Here is a 22,221-nt window from a genome sequence, read left to right as displayed (position 1 = left end):
CCACACACTGCCCTTTTGCCAAGCCATCCAAAAGAAGTTTGTAGACATCATGATATTTCATCCCTAAATACTTGAGCATGTATCTCCCTAAAACATGGACATTCTACATAACTACAATGCCATCACACCTAAGAAAATCAACATGAATGATATTATCTAACCTACAGTCCATATTCAAATGAAAATATCTTTTATAGATTTTTTAGAACTAAGAATCCAATCAAAGTTTATATATTGCATTTTTGCTATTATTTCCCTTTGTCCTCCCATCCTCACTACCCACATCTTCCCCCATCTCCCAAACTGTCCAGCTTCCTTCCTCTGTTCTGTATGACACAGGATCCTTTGAGGAGCCCAAGACAGTTGTCTGGATTCAGCAGGCTATATTGCCATGACTAGATTCAGGTCAAATATTCCTACAAGAACACTGCAAAGGGGGTGCTGTGTCTCTCACACTACATCAAACCAGGAAGTACATTATGTCACACTGTCCCACTATTTGGCTGCTAGCTTAAGGCAGTGACTGCCAGATCTCTATTGTAAGAGCACATTTTCCTCTGTCATTAATAAGTAAACTATGGTGGTACACATTGAATTTGTGTGACTATTCAGTTAGCCAACAACTTTTCATCCAATGGTTTCAGCCTCCATTGATTATTCAGTTGTTACAAAGGGAGTTACAAAATGGTAGTTTTTACATGCTATCATTCTTCTACATGTATTAGCCAACACCTTTCTATAAAGAAGATGCTTACTTTTTTCCCCCTTTCCCTGTTCTCTCTTGGTCTGTCTCTTTTTGAGTATCACTATAGAATGTGAATTTTTCAAAAACCTTATTCAACATTTTAGAATCCGTTTTTTGTTTTTTGGTGTTTTTTTTGTTTTTTTTTGTTTGTTTGTTTTGAGACAGAGTCTCACTCTTTCACCCAGGCTGGACTGCAGTGGCGCTATCTCGGCTCACTGCACGCTCCGTCTCCCGGGTTCATGCCATTCTCCTGCCTCAGCCTCCCGAGTAGCTGGAACCACAGGCGCCCACCACCACACCCGGCTAATTTTTTGTATTTTTAAGAGAGACGGAGTTTCTCTGTGTTAGCCAGGATGGTGTTGATCTCCTGACCTTGTGATCCGCCCGCCTTGGCCTCCCAAACTGCTGGGATTACAGGCGTGAGCCACCGTGCCCGGCCTAGAATCCTTTATTGGTATCATTCTTTCTGATTCCTGTCACCCTTTTTATTATTACATATAGTAAAGACATATAAGTTGGCATGAACATGGCTGAGGTAGAAGGAAACATGAAAACTAAGTGCTGCTGAGAGGCAAGAGGCACAGCAATACAGGGAGAGGGATCCATTGCTATAGAGACTATGAACCCCCAGAAATGGGGGTACCCTGATTCATAACTAGGGTTACAGCAGCACATACTAGTAACCAGGTCACAGTTACCCATCTAACAACTGCCAGCATATCCACTAGAGAAGTGTCTTCATACATAAGGAATTATTCAGCTATAAAAGGACTTCAACAAAGTTCCACATAGGGAAGAAAGTGGTGAATTTAGGATTTCCTTTCTTTAGAATGCTGTTTGTATAGTCATTTGAAAAAAAAAATTTGCTTACAAATATACCACCATATTTTCTAAAAGATATCTTCTACAACGGTATGCTTTGCCTTTTAGCAATGGGTCCACTTTTTTTGAGACCCTGAGTATCTGTAAACATAAATTAAGCTTTCTTCTTCGAAATCATCCAGAAACCAGGTGATCCAAAAGGAAACTATAGAAGAATGTCTAATACTGTTAATATTAGAATCCTAGAAATGCTTTTAGAGCCCCAGGAATATTTGGGGTTCATTATAAAGCAGCATTCAGAATTAGAGTATCATCTGTGATTAATATCTAAAGCCCAAATATTATTTTGAACAAAAAGGTGCCATTCTGTCTCATTCACAATTATTGACATTTGAGTAGAGAACCTAGACAATGCTTTAAAGTTAGGTACAGCTATTGTAATAGAGGAGAAGTTGGGGGAGGTGAGAAATCTTCATTTTTGTGCCTGTGACAAAATCCTCAAAGTAAAGCAAAGGAAGCCTTCCTCATTTAATTCTGACACCATGATGTTTTGGAAAAAAGTTATCTGAAGTGACTCTCCAGATGTTTTTTTAAGGGCATTAAAAGCATTGTGCAAGACTGACAGCATGAGGTCTCCCACTCACATTTGTAATTTCTCCAAAGTAAGGAAGCTTCTCTTTTAATCACAACAAGGCAGCACATTCTACTGTGTGTGACCAGTAAGAAAAGAGACAAGAGCAACTGAAACAGTGGGCCGTGTTGTTCAGAAAGTTGAGACAAGCAGGACTGACACTACTCAGAAAAAAAAAAAAAAAAAAAAAAAAAAAAAAAGACATGGAAAATGTCTAAAGGCAAAAAAGTCCATGATGCTAGTACAGACCAAAGGTGTTTGAGAGCCTTCAGCATGTGAGTACATTTGGGGCAGCCCAGGCCACTGACCTGATTTGCTCTGCCCAGGAAGAGAAAGACCCCTTACTTCATTGGAGAAGGATGATAGTTTAATTAAACAAGATGCCTGTATTTCACAGAAATCCTGCCCAGAGCATGGAAAGGGAGATCCTTTACCTCTGTCCTGGTCAGAAGGCTGGAGGCTACTGAAAAATATAATAATAATAATAATAACAAGACCAACACATTAAGTATTTATTGTATTCCAGAACCTACTTATAAATGTTTAACATATATTTACATTTTTAGTCCTTACAATAGCTTTATGAGGTTGATACTATTATCATATTTTCAGATTAGGAAACTAATATACAGAAAGGGTAAGTAAGTTGCCCAAAGTAATTCAGATTGTAAGCAGCAGAGCTGGGATTCAAGCAGTTGGGTTCAGTGCCTGCAGACTTAACCACAAGGGTACACTTGTGACACTGTGAGTGTAACAGAAAAGCGTAAAATCCTAACATGTATCAAACAAGGATCAGGGCAGCATGCAGCTGTGACGAGTAATGGGCATCTAGACAACTGTTGGCAGCTTTGGTGAAAACAAAGCAAGGGCTATCTTTTCTTCATCTACTACACGTGTAGTGCGGTCATCACTTAGAAGGTAGAGAAAGCAATTCAGGGACTAGACTCTGGACACAATTCTAAGCCAACGACCATCTGACTTGCCCCATGGGAATGATGAGAACAGTATCATCCTATGATATACCCTAGGGCAAGGGTTCTCAAACTGGCATGCTGAAGGCTCACTGGGAGAGCTTGTTATAAAAGTGCATATTTTTGGATACCACTATTAGTTTCTGATATAGTAGGTCTGAGTCTGCATTTTTGACAAGCAACTCCAGGTGATTCTAATTCAGTGGATGGAGGAGAAAGTTTTCAGAAATACTGGGCGAGAGTCTAAGAAATCAAACTTAAGGAAGTTCAGAAAAAAGGGTGTGATTCCCTTATCTAAAAGAGACTGCTATAAAGGAATTCAACACCTAAAATGGCAGGAGACTGCCAAAGACTAATATCCTAGGTGTAAAATTTTAAAAAATTCTGGTGAAATTGAGCTTCTAAGGAGGCAACAAGGTTGTGTATAATTATGCAAGACAACAGGCATCAACCCTGTACCTATGTTCTCAGATTCCACAATATAGAAGGGGAAGAAAACTACTGAGAGTGGCGTCCAGTAATCCAATATGGGAGAGCTAGTATGTGAAGCTGATTGGCTTTGCCTCCATTGCTTTATCATCATCTGACCCATGATTATATTTTATGTTTTTATTGTTTACCTCCTCCAGAGAAACATATCCTCCTGTATCTAGAACAGTGCCTGGCACCTGGGAGTATTACAGTAAATATACATTAAATGAATGGGATGACCAAATGAGAATACGTAAGATGAATTTCTTACCATAAATCATAACCAAACAAGTTTGAAGGCTATTGACTTGGATGGAAATATAAGTTATTTGAGAAAGGCCTGTGGTGTGATGTAAAGTTAAGCTCCTTATATCTTCCAAGACCCTAACTTCCCTTTGCAGGGTTGCTGGAAGCTGGCCAGGGACAGGCCGTGGGGTGTAACTTGAGAAATGGTTCGGAAACATGCTTCAGATTCTACAATATAGAAGGGGATGAAAACTATTGAAAGTGGCATCCAGTAATCCAATATGGGAGAGCTAGTATGTGAAGCTGTAAACTCCGAAGAATCTCAGAAGAAAGCATGTGAGAGCCTGGGAAACCATGGAAGCCTCTCCTTCCCGGGGAAGGGCAAAGCTGCTGCTTTACCCAGGCTATTGACTGAGCTAGGTACCAGGCATTCTGTGAGGCCCCAGGAGTTTAAGAAATGAATTAAATATGCTCCCCTGCCCTCTTTGAACTGCATCTAATGAGGAGACTTAAGAACTATTTTGTAATCTCATTTCAGAGTTTAAATATTATATTTCAATATGAGTCACACCTTTATTTATATATTGGTTTGTCTCAGATGTGTTATGGGTTGGTGGAAGGAGACCATACATACATACACACAGAGGACATACATGTTGTTGATGTTACACACATACACACACCCCACAAAGTGAAGCTCCATGCTCATTTTGTTTAACAAAGACGAGAGAGGCCTTGCAGACAACAGCTACCTGGAGCAGGAACAAGTGAAGCATGTTTCTGAACCATTTCTCAAGTCACACCCCACAGCCTGTCCCTAGCTAGCTTCCAGCAACCCTGCAAAGGGAAGTTAGGGTCTTGGAAGATATAAGGAGCTTAACTTTACATCACATCACAGCCCTTTCTCATGTGGGTTTTACATCATCATTCACAAAGAATTTATACAAATATTTCCATCTAAGTCAGTAGCTTTCTATGATTTATGGTAAGAAATTCATCTTACATACTCCCATTTGGTCATCCAATTTATTTAATATATATTTACTGTAATACTCCCAGGTGCCACGCACTGTTCTAGATACAGGAGGATATGTTCTCATGGAGGAGGTAAACAATAAAAAAGTAAAATATAATCATGGGTCAGATGATGATAAAGCAATGGAGGCAAAGCAAATCAGGGAAGGAGTATAGGGAAAGTGGGGGAAACAGGAAATTGGTGTTTTAAATAGGGCAGCCAGTAAAGGCCCCACTGAGAACATGACATGAAATACAATCCTGCAGGAAGAGGATGGGTAGGCCATGAGGATATCAGCGGAGGAAAAGTAAAAAGAATCAGCAAAATTGATGTGCTGGATGTAGCCCCAGACAAAGCATATCTTAGTCCCATTTATGCCAGTTGTGGGCTTTAGACAAGTCACTTTCCCTCACTGAGCCTATTTCCTTCTTTGCAAAAAGACGACATGCTGCTTGATTCCCTCTAGACTCCTTTGTGGCTCAAACGTTTCCCTGTACTGTGTTCTAAGGATCCTCTTATGTCTTATTCTGGGTAGAAGTATATGTGTGTGTGTGTGTGTGTGTGTGTGTGTGTGTGTGTGTGTGTGTGTGTATTTATAGGTATATACCATAAAAAATGGTGGGATAAAATTTCATAAACATTAATACCCTAATTACTTACAAAATGCTCTAATACTTTTTATTTTTTCTATGTAGTTTTTTAAAATGCTGGTTATGCCCAAGTAAATTGATTCACTATCCACTAATGGTCTTAAAGAACTGTTTATAGACATTGAAATCTTCTTGGTTGTGGAGCCAGATCTGACATCAGCAAAACCACATACTCATCCAAGAAAAAAAAAAAGTGGGCTCAGTGCTGGAGGCTTCCTCTGCCCTCAGCTTTCAACACCCAGAAAACCCATATGCCCACAAAGGCCTGCAAAACCAGAGGAAAGGCTTAAGTGTTAAACAGCTCTGGCCTTGGATACCAGCTATGCCACTGTTTTCCTTTGACATTAAGCAAGCTACATAACCACACTGAGGCTTAGGTTTCTTGTTGGTATAATGGAAATGATGATGAGGATTAAATCATAAAATATACATAGAGTGGCCGATGAAGTATCTAGCACTTAATAGACACTTAATAAATTGATGGTGGTGTTGATGATGGAGAACTAGATATTATGAATGCCTGTAATAATCTTAGTAATATATGTTACAGGAGGAAAAATGTGTTTCCAAACTGTTTCAGTTTCTTCCCATTCCTAAACCCTCTCCTCCCTCCTTCAGCAAACTATATGGAAATGGATTTGAAGAAGTACAAAGTCATGCGTTCAATGGGACAACACTGACTTTACTGTAAGTATTTGCTTATTTCCCCAGCTCACAAATAAAAATGAAATATTACTCCGGCTACAAGATCACATTCAATCTTCAGCAACTAACTCAGGGCAAAAATAAACTTCCAAGTGGCTAGCCCTCAGTGTTTCATGCATGTTACTAGGCAACTGGCTGGCTAGAAACCCCAGAGCACCCTGATTTCAAAGACAGATGCAGCCTGGATACATTGAAGTTGACAGTTTACTGCAATATGCAACACCCTACTTTATGCCTCCTCCAACTCAGTGCCTCCCTCTCTAGCCCCCTCACTCAGGTTGATGGTGTGTTAGAGGAAGCAGAATTTCAGAAAGAAATTCTTCCCCTGGCCCCACTGCAGAGAAATCAGATAACACCACCATTTACCAGTCTAATCAGCCACAAGAGACCCACTCAGAGAGTCCCATCTCTGTACTGCTAATGTGGGAGGAAGCTCATTTTCCACAAGGTACGGAGCTTTGTGTTTTCACCACACCCTACCCGGTTCTTGATGTTAAAAGCCTTTAACTCAAGAAGAGCATCGCTACTGTTTCCCTCACTGTTCTCAACCTCTCTTTCCTTCTATGGATCCCCTTCTAAAAGACTGGCATATTCACAGAGTTGTGGGGCTGCGGACATTTGAACCATAGCAAGTACAGGGTGAGGTCAGAGTCACCCTACAATTTGTGCATAATAAAAACCAAGAGCACACGAAAAGTTCAATTAAAGCCAAAATTAAGGAAAATAAACACAAAAGGCTTTTAAAATAAATAAGTTTTATAAACCATGATCTATACTAATGCTTCACAAATTTTTACACACCTACGAAAAACCTGCAGATTGTTAAAACACAGATTTCTGGGTCCTACTCCCAGAAACTTGGATTCAGTGGATCTAGGTAGGGCCTGAGAATTTGCAATTTTAACAAGCTTCAGGAGATGCTGATGCTGTCAGTCTGAAGCTGGGTAGCACACTCTGAAGTTGGTAGCAAAATTTTGTACAATATGCTATTTATTTTTAATTATAGATCTCTAACCAAAGCCTCTATTATATTGATATGTGCTATATAGTTTGGTGGCTAAAAGAATAGACTTCGGAGTGAGTGGGACTCAAACTCCAGTCCCACTATTTAACAGCTGGTATGACCTTAAGCAAGTTACTTAACCGATCTAAGCCACAGTGCCTTCATTCATAAAATGGACCCACTAATAGGCTTGTTTTGAAAATTTCATAGCCCCAGTACTTAATGCTGTGCCTGGCATATAGTAGGTGCTTATTTATTATATACTATATAATAAAATTAATTATAAATAAACAATTAAACAAGATTATACTTTTGTGCGCTTAGCACAGCATAGTAGCACATACTAAGTGTTCAAGAAATTGTAGAATTTTTAAAGTTGTTCTCCTATCATGGGGTGAATTTGCTCTCATGTTCTTTTTGACTTGATGACTTAGTGAAAGGTTCATTAACAAAAACCCTTAAGTTAATGAAGTGTTCACTCTGGCCAATTAAATCGATTTCTGACAAACTTAAATCAGAGGCATTTATATCATCTCCTGGCACAGTTCTCTCAGATGCCTCATTCCATTATTCACTCGACAAATGTTTACCAAGCATCAGCTGTGTTTGAAGAAACAGGCTATATTTTGAAGGGAAATGAAGATGATTAAGTCCTAGTGTCGCCCTACAGGAGCTTACAGCATAGGAAGAAGCATCTCCAAATGGTGTATAAACTGCACATTGAGTACTAACTAAAACAGAAGGCAAAGCATGAAGCCTCCCCAGAGAGAGGTAAAGTCCTCTGGCATTTCAAAAGAGGAGGAAAGGAAAGTATGGAAAGCCTCTGAGAAAGGTGGGCTTTGAGCTGGGCATAACTTAGGCAAAAAGAGAGGAAAAATGCCTTCCAAGCCAAGGACAGCCAGAAGAATGGTCCAGAGGAGGAAGTATAGGATGTGTTCATAGACCAGCAAACAGTACTGTCTAGATACAAGTTAGGGACAAAACAGGAAGGGTCTTAGATGCCATAGTAAAGAGTTTAGACTCTCTTCTCCAGCAAATGAGAAGCCATTAAAAGTTCTGAGATGGAAGTATGAGATGAGTGCTTAAAGAAGGTTCGTCTGTTAGCAGGAAGGACGGAAGGCTGGAAGGGGTAGGGCAGGGCTAGAGACACAAATGCCAGGGGCATCTGAATAGAGGGGATAGCTGAAGTCCTGTGTGGCTGAGGTCACCTGAACAGGGGGGAAAAAAAGAACTGAATATTAAATTAAAGGGAAACAAGATGAGCAAGAGAAGCAAGAGCAAAATAAAACAGATGGGAGGAAAACCAACACAGTATGTCTGTGTGAGGTCAGGAAAAACAAATTTAGGAGGAAAGATTTCAGGTGGTCAGCAGCATTTCAGCTGTTACAGAGATGCCAAAATGGACATGAACTATGAAAAGTTCAATTAGTCAACATTCTGTATACTCCGTATCTCACTGTTGCAAGAAAGAGGAAATCAAGAACATGAGTCAGTTTGCAAAGAACAAACTTAATTTCATTCAACAAACATTTATTAAGCCCACTGATATACTAAGCATTGTGTTAGGTACTGAGTCTGTGATGGTAGAGAGGTCACAGTCCCCGTCCTTATGAAGTTTCTTTTCTATCAGAAGAGACAGACAAAAAAAAAGCAAATAATAGATAAAATTATTAAAAGGGTAATATATACTATGAAGGAAATAACCTGTTACTGAGATCTGAGAGAGTATGAGGGGTGACCAATTTAGGCAAGGTACCCAGGATGGCCTCACTGAGGACGTGATATTTAGGCTGAGCCTGAAGGATGACAAGGATTCCACTGTGTCAACAGTGAGGGAAGCACATTACAGAAAGAGGGAGCAGATGTGCAAAGGTCCTGAGTTGGAAAAGGAACTAAGTTGGTAAGTCCCAGGAATTGAGAGGAGGCCACTATGGCTGGAGGGTCTTTAGCAAGCGGGAGACTGCAGATGAGGGAGATGGAGCAGGATTGAGCAGCCACAGGAAAGGAGTCTGAATTCTCTTCTAAGGGCAAGGTCACCCATTAAAGAGTTTAAGTAGCAGGGGAGGAGCAGTTTTCAAAACTGTCAAGCAAAATTTTCAAACGATACATTCAGCCCTTCCTCATACATAGACCTGTCCAAAGTTGTTCAGAACACAATGACACTGAAGTCCTGCAAAGTTCACAAACACCTGACTTACTAAGGCAGCACAGGAAAGACAGGGGCAGCCGCAGAAGGTGGCCCTGAGGCACCTGAGGGGTCTAGGAGTCAGTCCCTACTGTTCCAGAGCACCCCAGCTGGGAAAACTGGTGGAGCTTGTGGGTTCTTCCACTGTGCTTCAAAGGTCATCCTGCCTGTGCTTCTCACACCTGCAAGGTCACGTCATTGGGAGAATTCTCGAAAGTGACCCCCAGGAAAATGTGGGAAATTGATTTATTTTTTGACCAAGTTGCATAATACAGAGTTATCAGTATACAGAAAGATCTGAGTTTTAATAAAACATATGAAATGCTCTGTCATGAAATTTGAACAATTAATCTGACTGGGCTAACACAAGAATAATTTGCTCACAGAGCCCAGTTTCAATGATTTATAACCATAACTGAACATAATTAAAACCAACCAAATCAGGAAGAAGAGCCATGGAGGTTTAGGAAGAAAAATTTATTTTGATTTAGATTTTAAACAGCAATTGATTCTGACAATCTCATCTCTTTGAAAGGAGAAATACACCCAGGGGATGGGACGATGGGAGACTGACAGGTGGATTCTGATGAAAGGGCTGAGGGTTTCCAAAGAAAATGCTTAGTAGAAATGTGGAAAACAGCCACCCAGAGAGTGAGATGCAGAGGTTTTTGCAGTTCTTAAACGGCAATGAAGGTAGGGAATGGGTGTTAGTATGTTTGTTTTGCTGTGTACACTGTAATGTGGTAAGAGAATCATGTTCCACGCTTGAAATCGTCACATCAACAATAGATGCACACTGTTCCCACCATCCAGGGTTTTCCAGATGCTCTGTGAATCACAACCATTCTCTTATAGAGAGGAAGTGCTCAAAAGAAGGCTGGCAGACTTGAGCCCAGGGATTCCTCTTCTAGCTCTCTCAGCTACTCAAAAAAGGGCCTGTGCTTAGAGATACCAGTGTCAGGGCCCAGAAAGGAGGCTGCCTAGGAGGACCAGATTGTGCTGCTCCTGAGGGGTTTAGCCTGAACGACTTTGAGCTCAAGGCAGCAGAGCCCTCAGGGAGCTATTTCCATAGCAGCGTTTGGCTTCTTCCACAGCCTTGAGAGTAGTGGCCCTCAATACTTTGTCCGTGACACACACATACACCTGGCGTTGATCATTTACACTGCACAGCCCCATGGGGCAATTTTCTACAGAGGCCGTAAGTCCTCCTCTTTCTCACCCACTGAGAAATGCACATCTGAAAGAAAAAGAATGCAAATTACACTACAAAAGGGATAACATTGAACGGACCCTACTTTTTCAAGTATTTGCAAACTTCATTATATTACTATTAGCACACTCTGAGACCTCCAAGGTCACAATGACTGAGAGGCTAACAAAGAGTAGGCTGCACTTCAGCCCTTCAGTCTTGGCCTCTTGAAGCAGCATTTTCATCCTTACCCAGCTGTCTGGTGGTAAACTTTCATAACTCCAAGACAGGAGGGGGTGAGCACTTTAAGCAGTAGGACAGAGTTCTACCAAGTGAGGGGGGGGAATGGAAGAAAAAAGGTGTGGCCAACACACATGCCAGCAATTTCATAATTTCATTAAGAACTAGCATGTCTTTTTCCCACTCTCCCTCCACTTACGCTTTTTCCCCCTTCTAACCCTATACATCATGCACATAGGTTAGTCTAAACATGTGTATATGCAGCTATGAATGCTTACACATGAGGTACAAACTCCACTAAGGAAAATGTCCTTCCCCACAGGGAGCTAAAGGAAAACGTACATCTGGAGAAGATGCACAATGGAGCCTTCCGTGGGGCCACAGGGCCGAAAATCTTGTGAGTAGAATGGTGCTGCCTCCCCTCCCTGCCCAGTGTACCCCAACAGGACTGCTTAGGGTATCCCTCCACATCATCCCCAAGCTGGTATGTGAGACATCAGCCTCTACACCTGAAAAGGCTGCTGTTGGAAAGACAAAGTGTATCACAGCTGCCATAATAAAGTACCCCAAACCCAGAGGCTTAGACAACAGAAATTTTGTCTTATGGTTCTGGAAGCTAGATGTCCAAAATCAGGGTGTCAGCAGGGGTTGGCTCCCTCTGAGGGCTGTGAAGAAAGCATCTATTCCAGGCCTCTCCTAGCTTGTGCTAGTTCTTTCTGGTTGTGGCAGCATAACTCCAATCTTCACATGGTACATTGTGTATGCGTGTGCGTGTGTGTGTGTGTGTGTATCTCCAAATTGCCCCTTTTAATAAGAATAGCAGTCATATTGGATTAGAGCCCACCCTAATAACCTCATTTTAACTTCATTACCTCTGTAAAGACCCTATCTACAAATAAGGTCTGAGGTACTGGGAACCTCAAGATACGAATTTTAGCTGGAGGATACAATTCAACCCGTAACACCAAATATGGGGGTGGCCTCATGTGCTGGCAAAGAGGCTGGCTACCTACCTGGAATCCACTCATGGGAATCTAAGGCCAAAGATCTGGCATGCCCCTGGCACTTGGCTGGACAGAGCTGAGCTGCTGTCAGACTCTCTGAGGGTGCAAGGATTAGGGCCAGGCTCTCTCAGTTAAAGGGGGTTTAAAAGATACACAGGAAATTGTTTCCAAGACGGCCAAATAGGAACAGCTCCGGTCTGTAGCTCCCAGCGAGATCGATACAGAAGATGGGTGATTTCTGCATTTCCAACTGAGGTACCTGGTTCATCTCACTGGGACTGGCTGGACAGTGGGTGCAGCCCACGGAGGGCCAGCTGAAGCAGGGCAGGGCGTCACCTCATCCAGGGAGCACAAGGGGTCCAGGGATTTCCCTTTCCTAGGCAAGGGAAGCTGTGAAAGACTGTACCTGGAGGAACGGTACACTCCTGACCAAATACTGTGCTTTTCCCATGGTCTTCGCAACCAGCAGACCAGGAGATTCCCTCCCATGCCTGGCTCGGTGGGTCCCATGCTCACAGAGCCTAGCAAGCTCAGATCCATTGGCTTGAAGTTCTTGCTGGTAGCACAGCAGTCTAAGACAGACCTGAGATGCTGGAGCTTGGTGGGGGGAGGGATATCCGCCATTGCTGAGGCTTGAGTAGGTGGTTTTATTCACACAGTGTAAACAAAGCTGCCAGGAAGCTCGAACTTGGTGGAGCCCAATGCAGCTCAGCAAGGCTGACTGCCTCTCTAGATTCCACCACTGTGGGCAGGACATATCTGAACAAAGGCAGCAGCCATAGTCAGGGAATTATAGAGAAAACCTTCATTTCTCTGGGAAAGAGCACCTAGGGGAAGGGGCAGCTGTGGGCACAGCTTCTGCAGACTTAAACGTCCCTATCTGACAGCTCTGAAGAGAGCAGTGGTACTCCCAGCACAGCATTCAAGCTCTGAAAACAGACAGACTGCCTCCTCAAGGGGTCCCTGACCCCCATGTAGCTTGACTGGGAGACACATCCCAGTAGGGGCTGACAAACACCTCACACAGGAGAGCTCTGGTTGGCATCTGGCAGGCGCCCCTCTGGGACAAAGCTTCCAGAGGAAGGATCAGTCACAATACTTGCTGTTCTGCAGCCTCTGCTGGTGATATCCAGGCAAACAGTGTCTGGACTGGATCTCCAGCAAACTCCAACAGACCTGCAGCTGACGGGCCTGACTGTTAGAAGGAAAACTCACAAACAGGAATAGCATCAACATCAACAAAAAGGGCAACCATACCAAAACCCCATCTGTAGCTCACCAACATCAATGACCAAAGGTAGATAAAACCACAAAGATGGGGAGAAACCAGAGCAGAAAGGCTGAAAATTCCAAAAGCCAGAACGTCACTTCTCCTCCAAAGGATCACCACTCCTCACCAGCAGTGGAACAAAACTGATCGGAGAATGAGTTTGACGAGTTGACGGAAGTAGGCTTCAGAAGGTGGGAAATAACAAACTTCTCCAAGCCAAAGGAGCATGTTCTAACCCATCACAAGGAAGCTAAAAACCATGAAAAAGGGTTAGGCTAGTGGCTAACAAGAATAATCAGTGTAGGAAAGAACATAAATGACCTGACGGAGCTGAAAAACACAGCATGAGAACTTCGTGAAGCATACACAAGCTTCAATAACCAATCAGATCAAGTGGAAGAAACGATATCAGTCACTGAAGATCAAATTAATGAAATAAAGCAAGAAGACAAGATTAGAGAAAAAAAAGTAAAAACAAACGAACAAAGCCTCCAAGAAATATGGGACTATGTTAAAAGACCATATCTACGTTTGATTGGTGTACCTAAAAGTGATGCGGAGAATGGAACCAAGTTAGAAAACACTCCTGGATATTATACAGAACTTCCCCAACCTAGCAAGGCAGGCCAACATTCAAATTCAGGAAATACAGAGAACACCACAAAGATACTCCTCCAGAAGAGCCATCCCAAGACACACAACTGTCAAATTCACCAAAGTTGAAAGGAAGGAAAAAATGTTAAGGGCAGCCAGAGAGAAAGGTTGGGCTACCCACAAAGGGAAGCCCATCAGACTAACAGCTAATCTCTCAGCAGAAACCCTACAAGCCAGAAGAGAGTGGGGGGGGCCAACATTCAACATTCTTAAAGAAAAGAATTTTCAACCCAGAATTTCATATCCAGCCAAATTAAGCTTCTTAAGTGAAGGAGAAATAAAATCCTTTACAGACAAGCAAATGCTGAGAGATTTTGTCACCACCAGGCCTGCCACACAAGACCTCCTAAAGGAAGCACTAAACATGGAAAGGAAAAACCAGTACCAGCCACTGCAAAAACATACCAAATTATAAAGGCCATCGACGCTATGAAGAAACTACATCAACTAACAGGCAAAATAACCAGCTAGCATCATAATGACAGAATCAAATTCACACATAACAATATTAATTTTAAATGTAAATGGGCTAAATGCCCCAAATAAAAGACACAAACTGGCAAATTGGATAACAAGTCAAGACCCATCAGTGTGCTGTATTCAGGAGACCCATCTCACATGCAAAGACACACATAGGCTCAAACTAAAGGGCTGGAGGAAAATCTACCAAGCAAAGGGAAAGCAAAAAAAAAATCAGGGGTTGCAATCCTAGTCTCTGATAAAACAGACTTTAAACTAACAAAGATCAAAAGAGACAAAGACGGGCATCACATAATGGTAAAGGGATCAATGCAAAAAGAACAGCTAACTATCCTAAATATATATGCACCCAATACAGAAGCACCCAGATTCATAAAGCAAGTTCTTAGAGACCTACAAAGAGACTTAGACTCCCACACAATAACAGTGGGAGACTTTAACATCCAACTGTCAATACTAGGCAGATCAATGAGACACAAAATTAACAAGGATATCCAGGACTTGAACTCAGCTATGGACCAAGCAGATCTAATAGACATCTACAGAACTCTCCACCCCAAATCAACAGAATATACATTCTTCTCAGCACCACATCGCATTTATTCTAAAATTGACAACATAATTGGAAGAAAAACACTCCTCAGCAAATGTAAAAGAACAGAAATCACAACAAACTGTCTCTCAGACCACAGTGCAATCAAATTAGAACTCAGGATTAAGAAACTCACTCAAAACCGCACAACTACATAGAAACTGAACAACCTGCTCCTGAATGACTACTGGGTACATAACAAAATGAAGGCAGAAATAAAGATGTTCTTTGAAACCAATGAGAACAAAGACACAATGCTCCAGAATCTCTGGGACACATTCAAAGCAGTGTGTAGAGGGAAATTTGTAGCACTAAATGCCCACAAGGAAAGGCAGGAAAGATCTAAAATCGACACCCTAATATCACAATTAAAAGAACTAGAGAAGCAAGAGCAAACACATTCAAAAGCTAGCAGAAGACAAGAAATAACTAAGATCAGAGCAGAACTGAAGGAGATGGAGACATAAAAAACCCTTCAAAAAATCAATGAATCCAGGATCTGGTTTTTTGAATCGATCGACAAAATAGATAGACTGCTAGCAAGACTAATAAAGAAGAAAAGAGAGAAGAATCAAATAGACGCAATAAAAAATGATAAAGGGGATATCACCACTGATCCCACAGAAATACAAACTACCATCAGAGAATACTATAAACACCTCTATGCAGATAAACTAGAAAATCTAGAAGAAATGGATAAATTCCTGGATACATACACCCTCCCAAGACTAAACCAGGAAGAAGTCGAATCTCTGAATAGGCCAATAACAGGTCCTGAAATTGAGGCAATAGTTAATAGCCTACCAACCAAAAAGAGTCCAGGACCAGGCGGATTCACAGCCGAATTCTACCAGAGGTACAAAGAGGAGCTGGTACCATTCCTTCTGAAACTATTTCAATCAATAGAAAGAGAGGGAATCCTCCCTAACTCATTTTATGAGGCCAGCATCATCCTGATACCAAAACCTGGCAGAGTACACCACAAAAAAAGGGAATTTTAAGCCAATATCCCTGATGAACATAGATGCAAAAATCCTCAATAAAATACTGGCAAACCAAATCCAGCAGCACATCAAAAAGCTTATCCACCATGATCAAGTTGGCCTCATCCCTGGGATGCAAGGCTGGTTCAACATATGCAAATCAATAAATGTAATCCATCACATAAACAGAACCAATGACAAAAAACACATGATTATCTCGATAGATGCAGAAAAGGCCTTTGACAAAATTCAACAGCCCTTCATGCTAAAAACACTCAATAAACTAGGTACTTATGGAATGTATCTCAAAATAATAAGAGCTATCTATGACAAACCCACAGCCAATATCATACTGAATGGGCAAAAACTGGAAGCATTCCCTTTGAAAACTGGCACAAAACAAGGATGCCCTCTCTCACCACTCCAATTCAACATAGTATTGGAAGTTCTGGCCAGGGCAATCAGGCAGGAGAAAGAAATAAAGGGTATTCAAGAAAAAAGGAAGCCAAATTGTCTCTGTTTGCAGATGACATCATTGTATATTTAGAAAACCCCATCGTCTCCACCCAAAATCTCATGAAGCTGATAAGCAAATTCAGCAAAGTCTCAGGATACAAAATCAATGTGCAAAAATCACAAGTATTCCTATTCACCAATAAGTAACGAACAGAGAGCCAAATCATGAGTGAACTCTCATTCACAATTACTACAAAGAGAATAAAATACCTGGGAATCCAACTTACAAGGGATGTGAAAGACGTCTTCAAGGAGAACTACAAACCACTGCTCAACAAAATAAAAGAGGACACAAACAAATGGCATTCCCTATTTAATAAATGGTGTTGGGAAAACTCGCTAGCCATATGCAGAAAGCCGAAACTGGATCCCTTCCTTAAACCGTATACAAAAATTAACTCAAGATGGATTAAAGACTTAAATGTAAGACCTAAAAACATAAAAACCTAGAAGAAAACCTAGGCATTACCATTCAGGACATAGGCATGGGCAAAGACTTCATGACTAAAACATCAAAAGCAATGGCAACAAAAGCCAAAATTGACAAATGAGATCTAATTAAAGAGCTTCTGCACAGCAAAAGAAACTATCAGCAGAGTAAACAGGCATCCTAGAGAATGGGAGAAAATTTTTGCAATCTATCCATCTGACAAAGGGCTAATAGCCAGAATCTACAAAGAACTTAAACAAATTTACAAGAAAAAAACAAACAAACCCATCAAAAAATTGGCAAAGGATATGAACAGACACTTCTCAAAAGAAGACATTTGTTCAGCCAACAGACATGAAAAAATGCTCATCATCACTGGTCATGAGAGAAATGCAAATCAAAACCACAATGAGATACCATCTCATGCCAGTTAGAATGGCAATCATTAAAAAGTCAGGACACAACAGATGCTGGAGAGGATGTGGAGAAATAGGAACACTTTTACACTGTTGGTGGGAGTGTAAATTAGTTCAATCATTGTGGAAGACAGTGTGGTGTTTCCTCAAGGATCTAGAACTAGAAATACCATTTGACCCAGCGATCCTATTACTGGGTATAATACTACTAAAGGATCATGCTACTATAAAGACACATGCACACGTATGTTTATTGCGGCACTATTCACAATAGCAAAGACTTGGAGCCAACCCAAATGTCCATCAATAATAGACTGGATAAAGAAAATGTGGCACATATACACCATGAAATACTATGCAGCCATAAAAAAGGATGAGTTCACGTCCTTTGCAGGGACATGGATGAAGCTGGAAAGCATCAGTCTCAGCAAACTATCACAAGGACAGAAAACTAAACACCGCATGTTCTCACTCATAAGTGGGAGTTGATCAATGAGAACACATGGACACAGGGAGGGGAACATCACACACCAGGGCCTGTCGGGGGGTGGGCAGCTCAGGGAGGGATAGCATTAGGAGAAATACCTAATGTAAATGACAAGTTGATGGGTGCAGCAAACCAACATGGCATATGTATACCTATGTAACAAACCTGCACGTTTTGCACATGTACCCTAGAACTTAAAGTATTTAAAAAAAAAAAAAAAGATACATGGGAAAGTTAGGAGGAATAGAACATTGAATCTGACAAAGCCTGAAACATCCAACATGAAACATCCAACATCCTGCAGAGAGCTGAAGCTGCAGTCAGGCTTCAGGGAGAAATGCAACAGAGTTCCAGATACTGTGCTGCTCTCACACAGGGCGACCAGTTATCCCATCATACAGGCAGCAGTCCACGACGCCCTACTCTAGCAGATGTTATTTATCCAACAAACATTGATTGAACCTATCCTGTGTACCAGGCACCGTGGTGAACAGACAGTAGTAAGTAAAATAGCCCTGGTCCTTGCCCTTAACGAGATGACAGTCATATAAGGGAGACAACAACAAACGCAAAGCAATAAACAGGCATGTCATTTTACAATGAGAAAAGTTCTAGAAAAACGGTGAGCAGGGTAACCCAGTTCATTTGTCTGTTTATTCATCAGTTTATTCACTAACTCTTATGAACCCATACTATGTGGTAGTCACTGGATTAGGCATCAGAGAAATGGCAGAGAATAAGAAGAGACAAACACTTCTGCCTTCATAGGATGGGGAAGACAGACAAGGATCGAATAAGTAAATAAAATATGTAGTCGTCCAAATGCTGTTAGTTGTAGAGGAGAAAACTCATTTAGTTGGGGGGAAAGGAGTTCTGGAGAGGGGGAATTACTATTTTAAAGGGGATGGTGAGGGAAGACTATCCTGAAAAAGTGTTGTTTGAATGAACACCTAAAGGAACTAAGAGAGCAAGTTACGTGATTATCTGCGGGAAAAGTGTTCCAGGAGGGGGAACAGCAAAAGCAAAGGCCTGAGACAGAATCTTGCTTTGTGTATTTGAAGAACAGCAAGGAGGCCAATATGGCAGAGTGAGCAAAGAAGGGAATCACAGAATATAAGGACAGAGACGTGACAGAGAGCTGGATCATGGCGGGGCCTGTGGTCACTTATATGGGCTTTGTCTTTTTTTAAGTGAGATGGGGAGGCTTTGGGGTTTTGGGCAAGGGAAGGAAATGAGCTGTCCTGGTTTTTCTTCATACTGTAGATCCTGCCAAGATCACCTCATGGCTCTGTCTAATTTCTGTTTCCACCATTATAAAACCCAAAGTCTGTCTACTTCCTAGCTCCTCCCCCATCAGCCCCTCACTCTCTATTTCCTAACTCCTTCCTGCTATCCACTTTTGACTCTCTACTTCCCATTCCTGCCACTGTTGAGCCCTGACTGTGCTAGTTCCTAGCTCCCACTGTCAACTCCTGATTTCACCTATTTCCTAGCTCCTGCCACTGTCCAGTTCTCACTCTGTCTACTTCGTAAGTCCTGCCATTATCGACCTCTGACTCTACTTCCTAACTCCCACCACTAAAATTCCTACATCTTTCTGCTTCCTAACTTCTGTCATTGTCAATCCTAACTCCCTCCAATATCCACTCAACCCCATAACTTCTGTTTACTCATGATTTCCACTACCTTGTGGCTCCTGCCCACTGCTCTCTCTGCTCTCAACTTCTGGCAACCTTATCCTAGGGGTCTTTTTCTGCATATCTCATATGCAAAGCATACCAGACTCCGAATCTTGTAGGTTGGCTGAATACTCTCCAGTTTAGCACATCCTGTAGGCAGAGCTGTTACAGCAAGCTGGCCATCTACTTGGTCACTAGGCAAACAAAGAGAGCTGCCTCTAGCTCAGGTGCAAAACACAACCAACCCACTGTGTTCCCAAGACCCCTGCATGACAGTATTTGCTCGAAGAGCTGCTTGGTTAGCTCCTCAGAAGTGACTGTGGGCACTACAGACCCCTACACTCTCATGTCCAAAACACTAGCACCAGACCTAGGTCTCTTCCTTCCGAAGGGGTTGTTCTCATTATACCCCTAGGATTTGAATCGTATCTAAAAGCATCCACTCCACCCTTACTCAAAAAGTATTTCTCCCACTAGTCTGTTACTAAGACTGAAAACCCACTATCAGAGGTTCACTCCCTTGTAATGAGGCCTTACCATTTCTAAGAACCTAATTTTAAATGTACCCACTCGAAAGACAAACAAAAAAGCCACCAGATCTTCAAAGAGCTCAATCCCTAACACGTCTGAGATAAAAATCCTATAAAGCAGAATGAGAACCCTGGTTACCTAAATCAACAGGGACACAAAAGCAGGAAAGTCTGAAGCCCCTGAGACAAATTTTGCTGCCTTAATTTTTCCACTGAGGGCCTACACCATCATCATTCCATGTCGTCAAGTTCATCTTCCATCAATCACCTATTGGTCCCCCTCCCATGTGCTGAACACCAAGTCTTGGGAATGATTGCTGAGGGGAGCTGTGCTGCTGGAAAAGTTTTCTGAGGCATCAGCAGCAGCCACTTAGGAGATGAGCAGAATTGTTTAATTCCCATGGACTCTTTTCTCCTAACACTTAATGTGTTTGGAATTTTCCTGGACATTGCCTCAAGTCTAGTAAAACCAGAGTTCAGGACCCTGTTGACAAAGCCTGAGCTTTTCACACAGTTCGGCTTGCAAGGCTGAGTGTTTGCTTGCTTTGAACAGATGAATCAAGTTTGCATTAGAGAACATGCATTCTGCTTCCTAGGTAGATGATGGCTAATGCCACACAGCAGCTCTTAGTAAGTAACCAGGCTATGCTTCATGAAAACCTCTCCTGCAGGGCTTAATCAATCAAAGACTGAGGCATCTGAAGCCCTGAATAATTTCCCCTGGGGTAGAGCACAAAAGTTGATGTAACTGCATGTGCTGGCTGTCTCATAAAGCAAGTGGTTATTTCACTTCTGCTAAGTGGAGAGAAGTGGAGGAAGAGAGAGGGTGGGGAAAAGGAGTTGGAAGAGGGGAGAGAGAGAGAAATGCTAATAAATGTATGGTAGGTGCAAGGAGTTATACTTAACCTTGAAAAGAATAATGAGGCGCACATGAGAAAAAATACAGAATCGCTTGTCTGAATTCAGATCTTAGTGAGAGTAATTGAAATGGAGAATTAAGGGGAAACCAAGATGGAGAAAAGATTCCTCAGAGCCTATAATGATAATATTGTTGAGGGGAGGTTTCATTCTCTGAATAAAATATATAAAATATGGCCGGGCGCGGTGGCTCATGCCTGTAATCCCAGCACTTTGAGGGGCCGAGGCGGACGAATCACGAGGTCAGGAGATCGAGACCATCCTGGCTAACACGGTGAAACCCCCGTCTCTTAGCCGGGCGTGGTGGTGGGCGCCTGTAGTCCCAGCTACTCGGGAGGCTAAGGCAGGAGAATGGCGTGAACCCAGGAGGCGGAGCTTGCAGTGAGCCGAGATCGTGCCACTGCACTCCAGCCTGGGCGACAGAGCAAGACTCCGTCTCAAAAAAAAAAAAAAAAAAATGTATCAAATAAATAAATAAAAAGCATTTCTCCCCTTTATTGTTCAGGGATATTTCTTCCACCAAATTGCAGGCCCTGCCGAGCTATGGCCTAGAGTCCATTCAGAGGCTAATTGCCACGTCATCCTATTCTCTAAAAAAATTGCCATCAAGAGAAACATTTGCCAATCTCCTGGAGGCCACGTTGACTTACCCCAGCCACTGCTGTGCTTTTAGAAACTTGCCAACAAAAGAGTAAGTAAAAACCAAAAGGTAAAGCCTACCCAAGCTGTGGCAGAAATTCAGATTTCAAAATAGTCAATGAGTAGACAGCTCCACTCCCCTTCACTCCCTGCCTTCTTGGCCAGCTCCATAGACATGGGGTCACTTTCAAATAGATAAGAAGAAAACAAACTGTTCTGTTTCCTTGTGGAAACTGCTACCAAATAGTTGATTCACCCTGCAGCTAGAAGACCTTTGTAGCCAATTCTGGGTAAACTGAATTAGAGGCCATTTTAGCATTTGCAGAATGGAGTACAAAACTGGCATCTCAAAGGATTTGTTCTAATCCTTATCAGAAAGCATCATTTTTTTAAGTGGAGGAAGAAGCCTCAGGAGGGCAAAATTTACCTAACGTTTTAATCTTTAATTTAAAAATGGACACAAAGTACTACAGAAAGTTTTCAAAACTATTTCTCTCCTAGTAGACGAGCATCTTCCATTTCAGAACAGAATTACAGCTAAAGATAAGCTTAGTATGGGAACAGAAAGGGAATGAGCGCCTGCATGATTTTCATCCAGTGGTGGGTATCTGATTCCGTTCAGTCCAGGATGGGGGACACGGTGGGAGAATTTCATTCTTTCCTCAGAGCACTGTTTTCCAGACTTTTTTGACTAAGATGCATAGTAACAAATACTTTTGTATTGCAACCAGTACATGTCACATATGTAAC

At 41.9% G+C, this 22,221-nt stretch overlaps 1 protein-coding gene across 1 annotated transcript in view; it reads left to right on the top strand.

The window, feature by feature from the left end:
• The window catches only part of LHCGR (luteinizing hormone/choriogonadotropin receptor), a 64,137-nt gene that overhangs the window by 30,708 nt on the left and 11,208 nt on the right, over positions 1-22,221 (top strand). The window contains exons 7-9 of the mRNA XM_003262367.2: positions 6,170-6,238; positions 11,196-11,270; positions 21,338-21,523. Coding sequence (XP_003262415.1) covers positions 6,170-6,238; positions 11,196-11,270; positions 21,338-21,523 — 330 coding nt within the window. The remainder of the gene's footprint in view (positions 1-6,169; positions 6,239-11,195; positions 11,271-21,337; positions 21,524-22,221) is intronic.

Source organism: Nomascus leucogenys, chromosome 14, assembly GCF_006542625.1.
Source record: "Nomascus leucogenys isolate Asia chromosome 14, Asia_NLE_v1, whole genome shotgun sequence".
Taxonomy (NCBI): Eukaryota; Metazoa; Chordata; class Mammalia; order Primates; family Hylobatidae; genus Nomascus; species Nomascus leucogenys.
The sequence above is the reverse complement of the archived record's forward strand: the minus strand, read 5'-3'. Positions and strand labels throughout refer to the sequence as shown.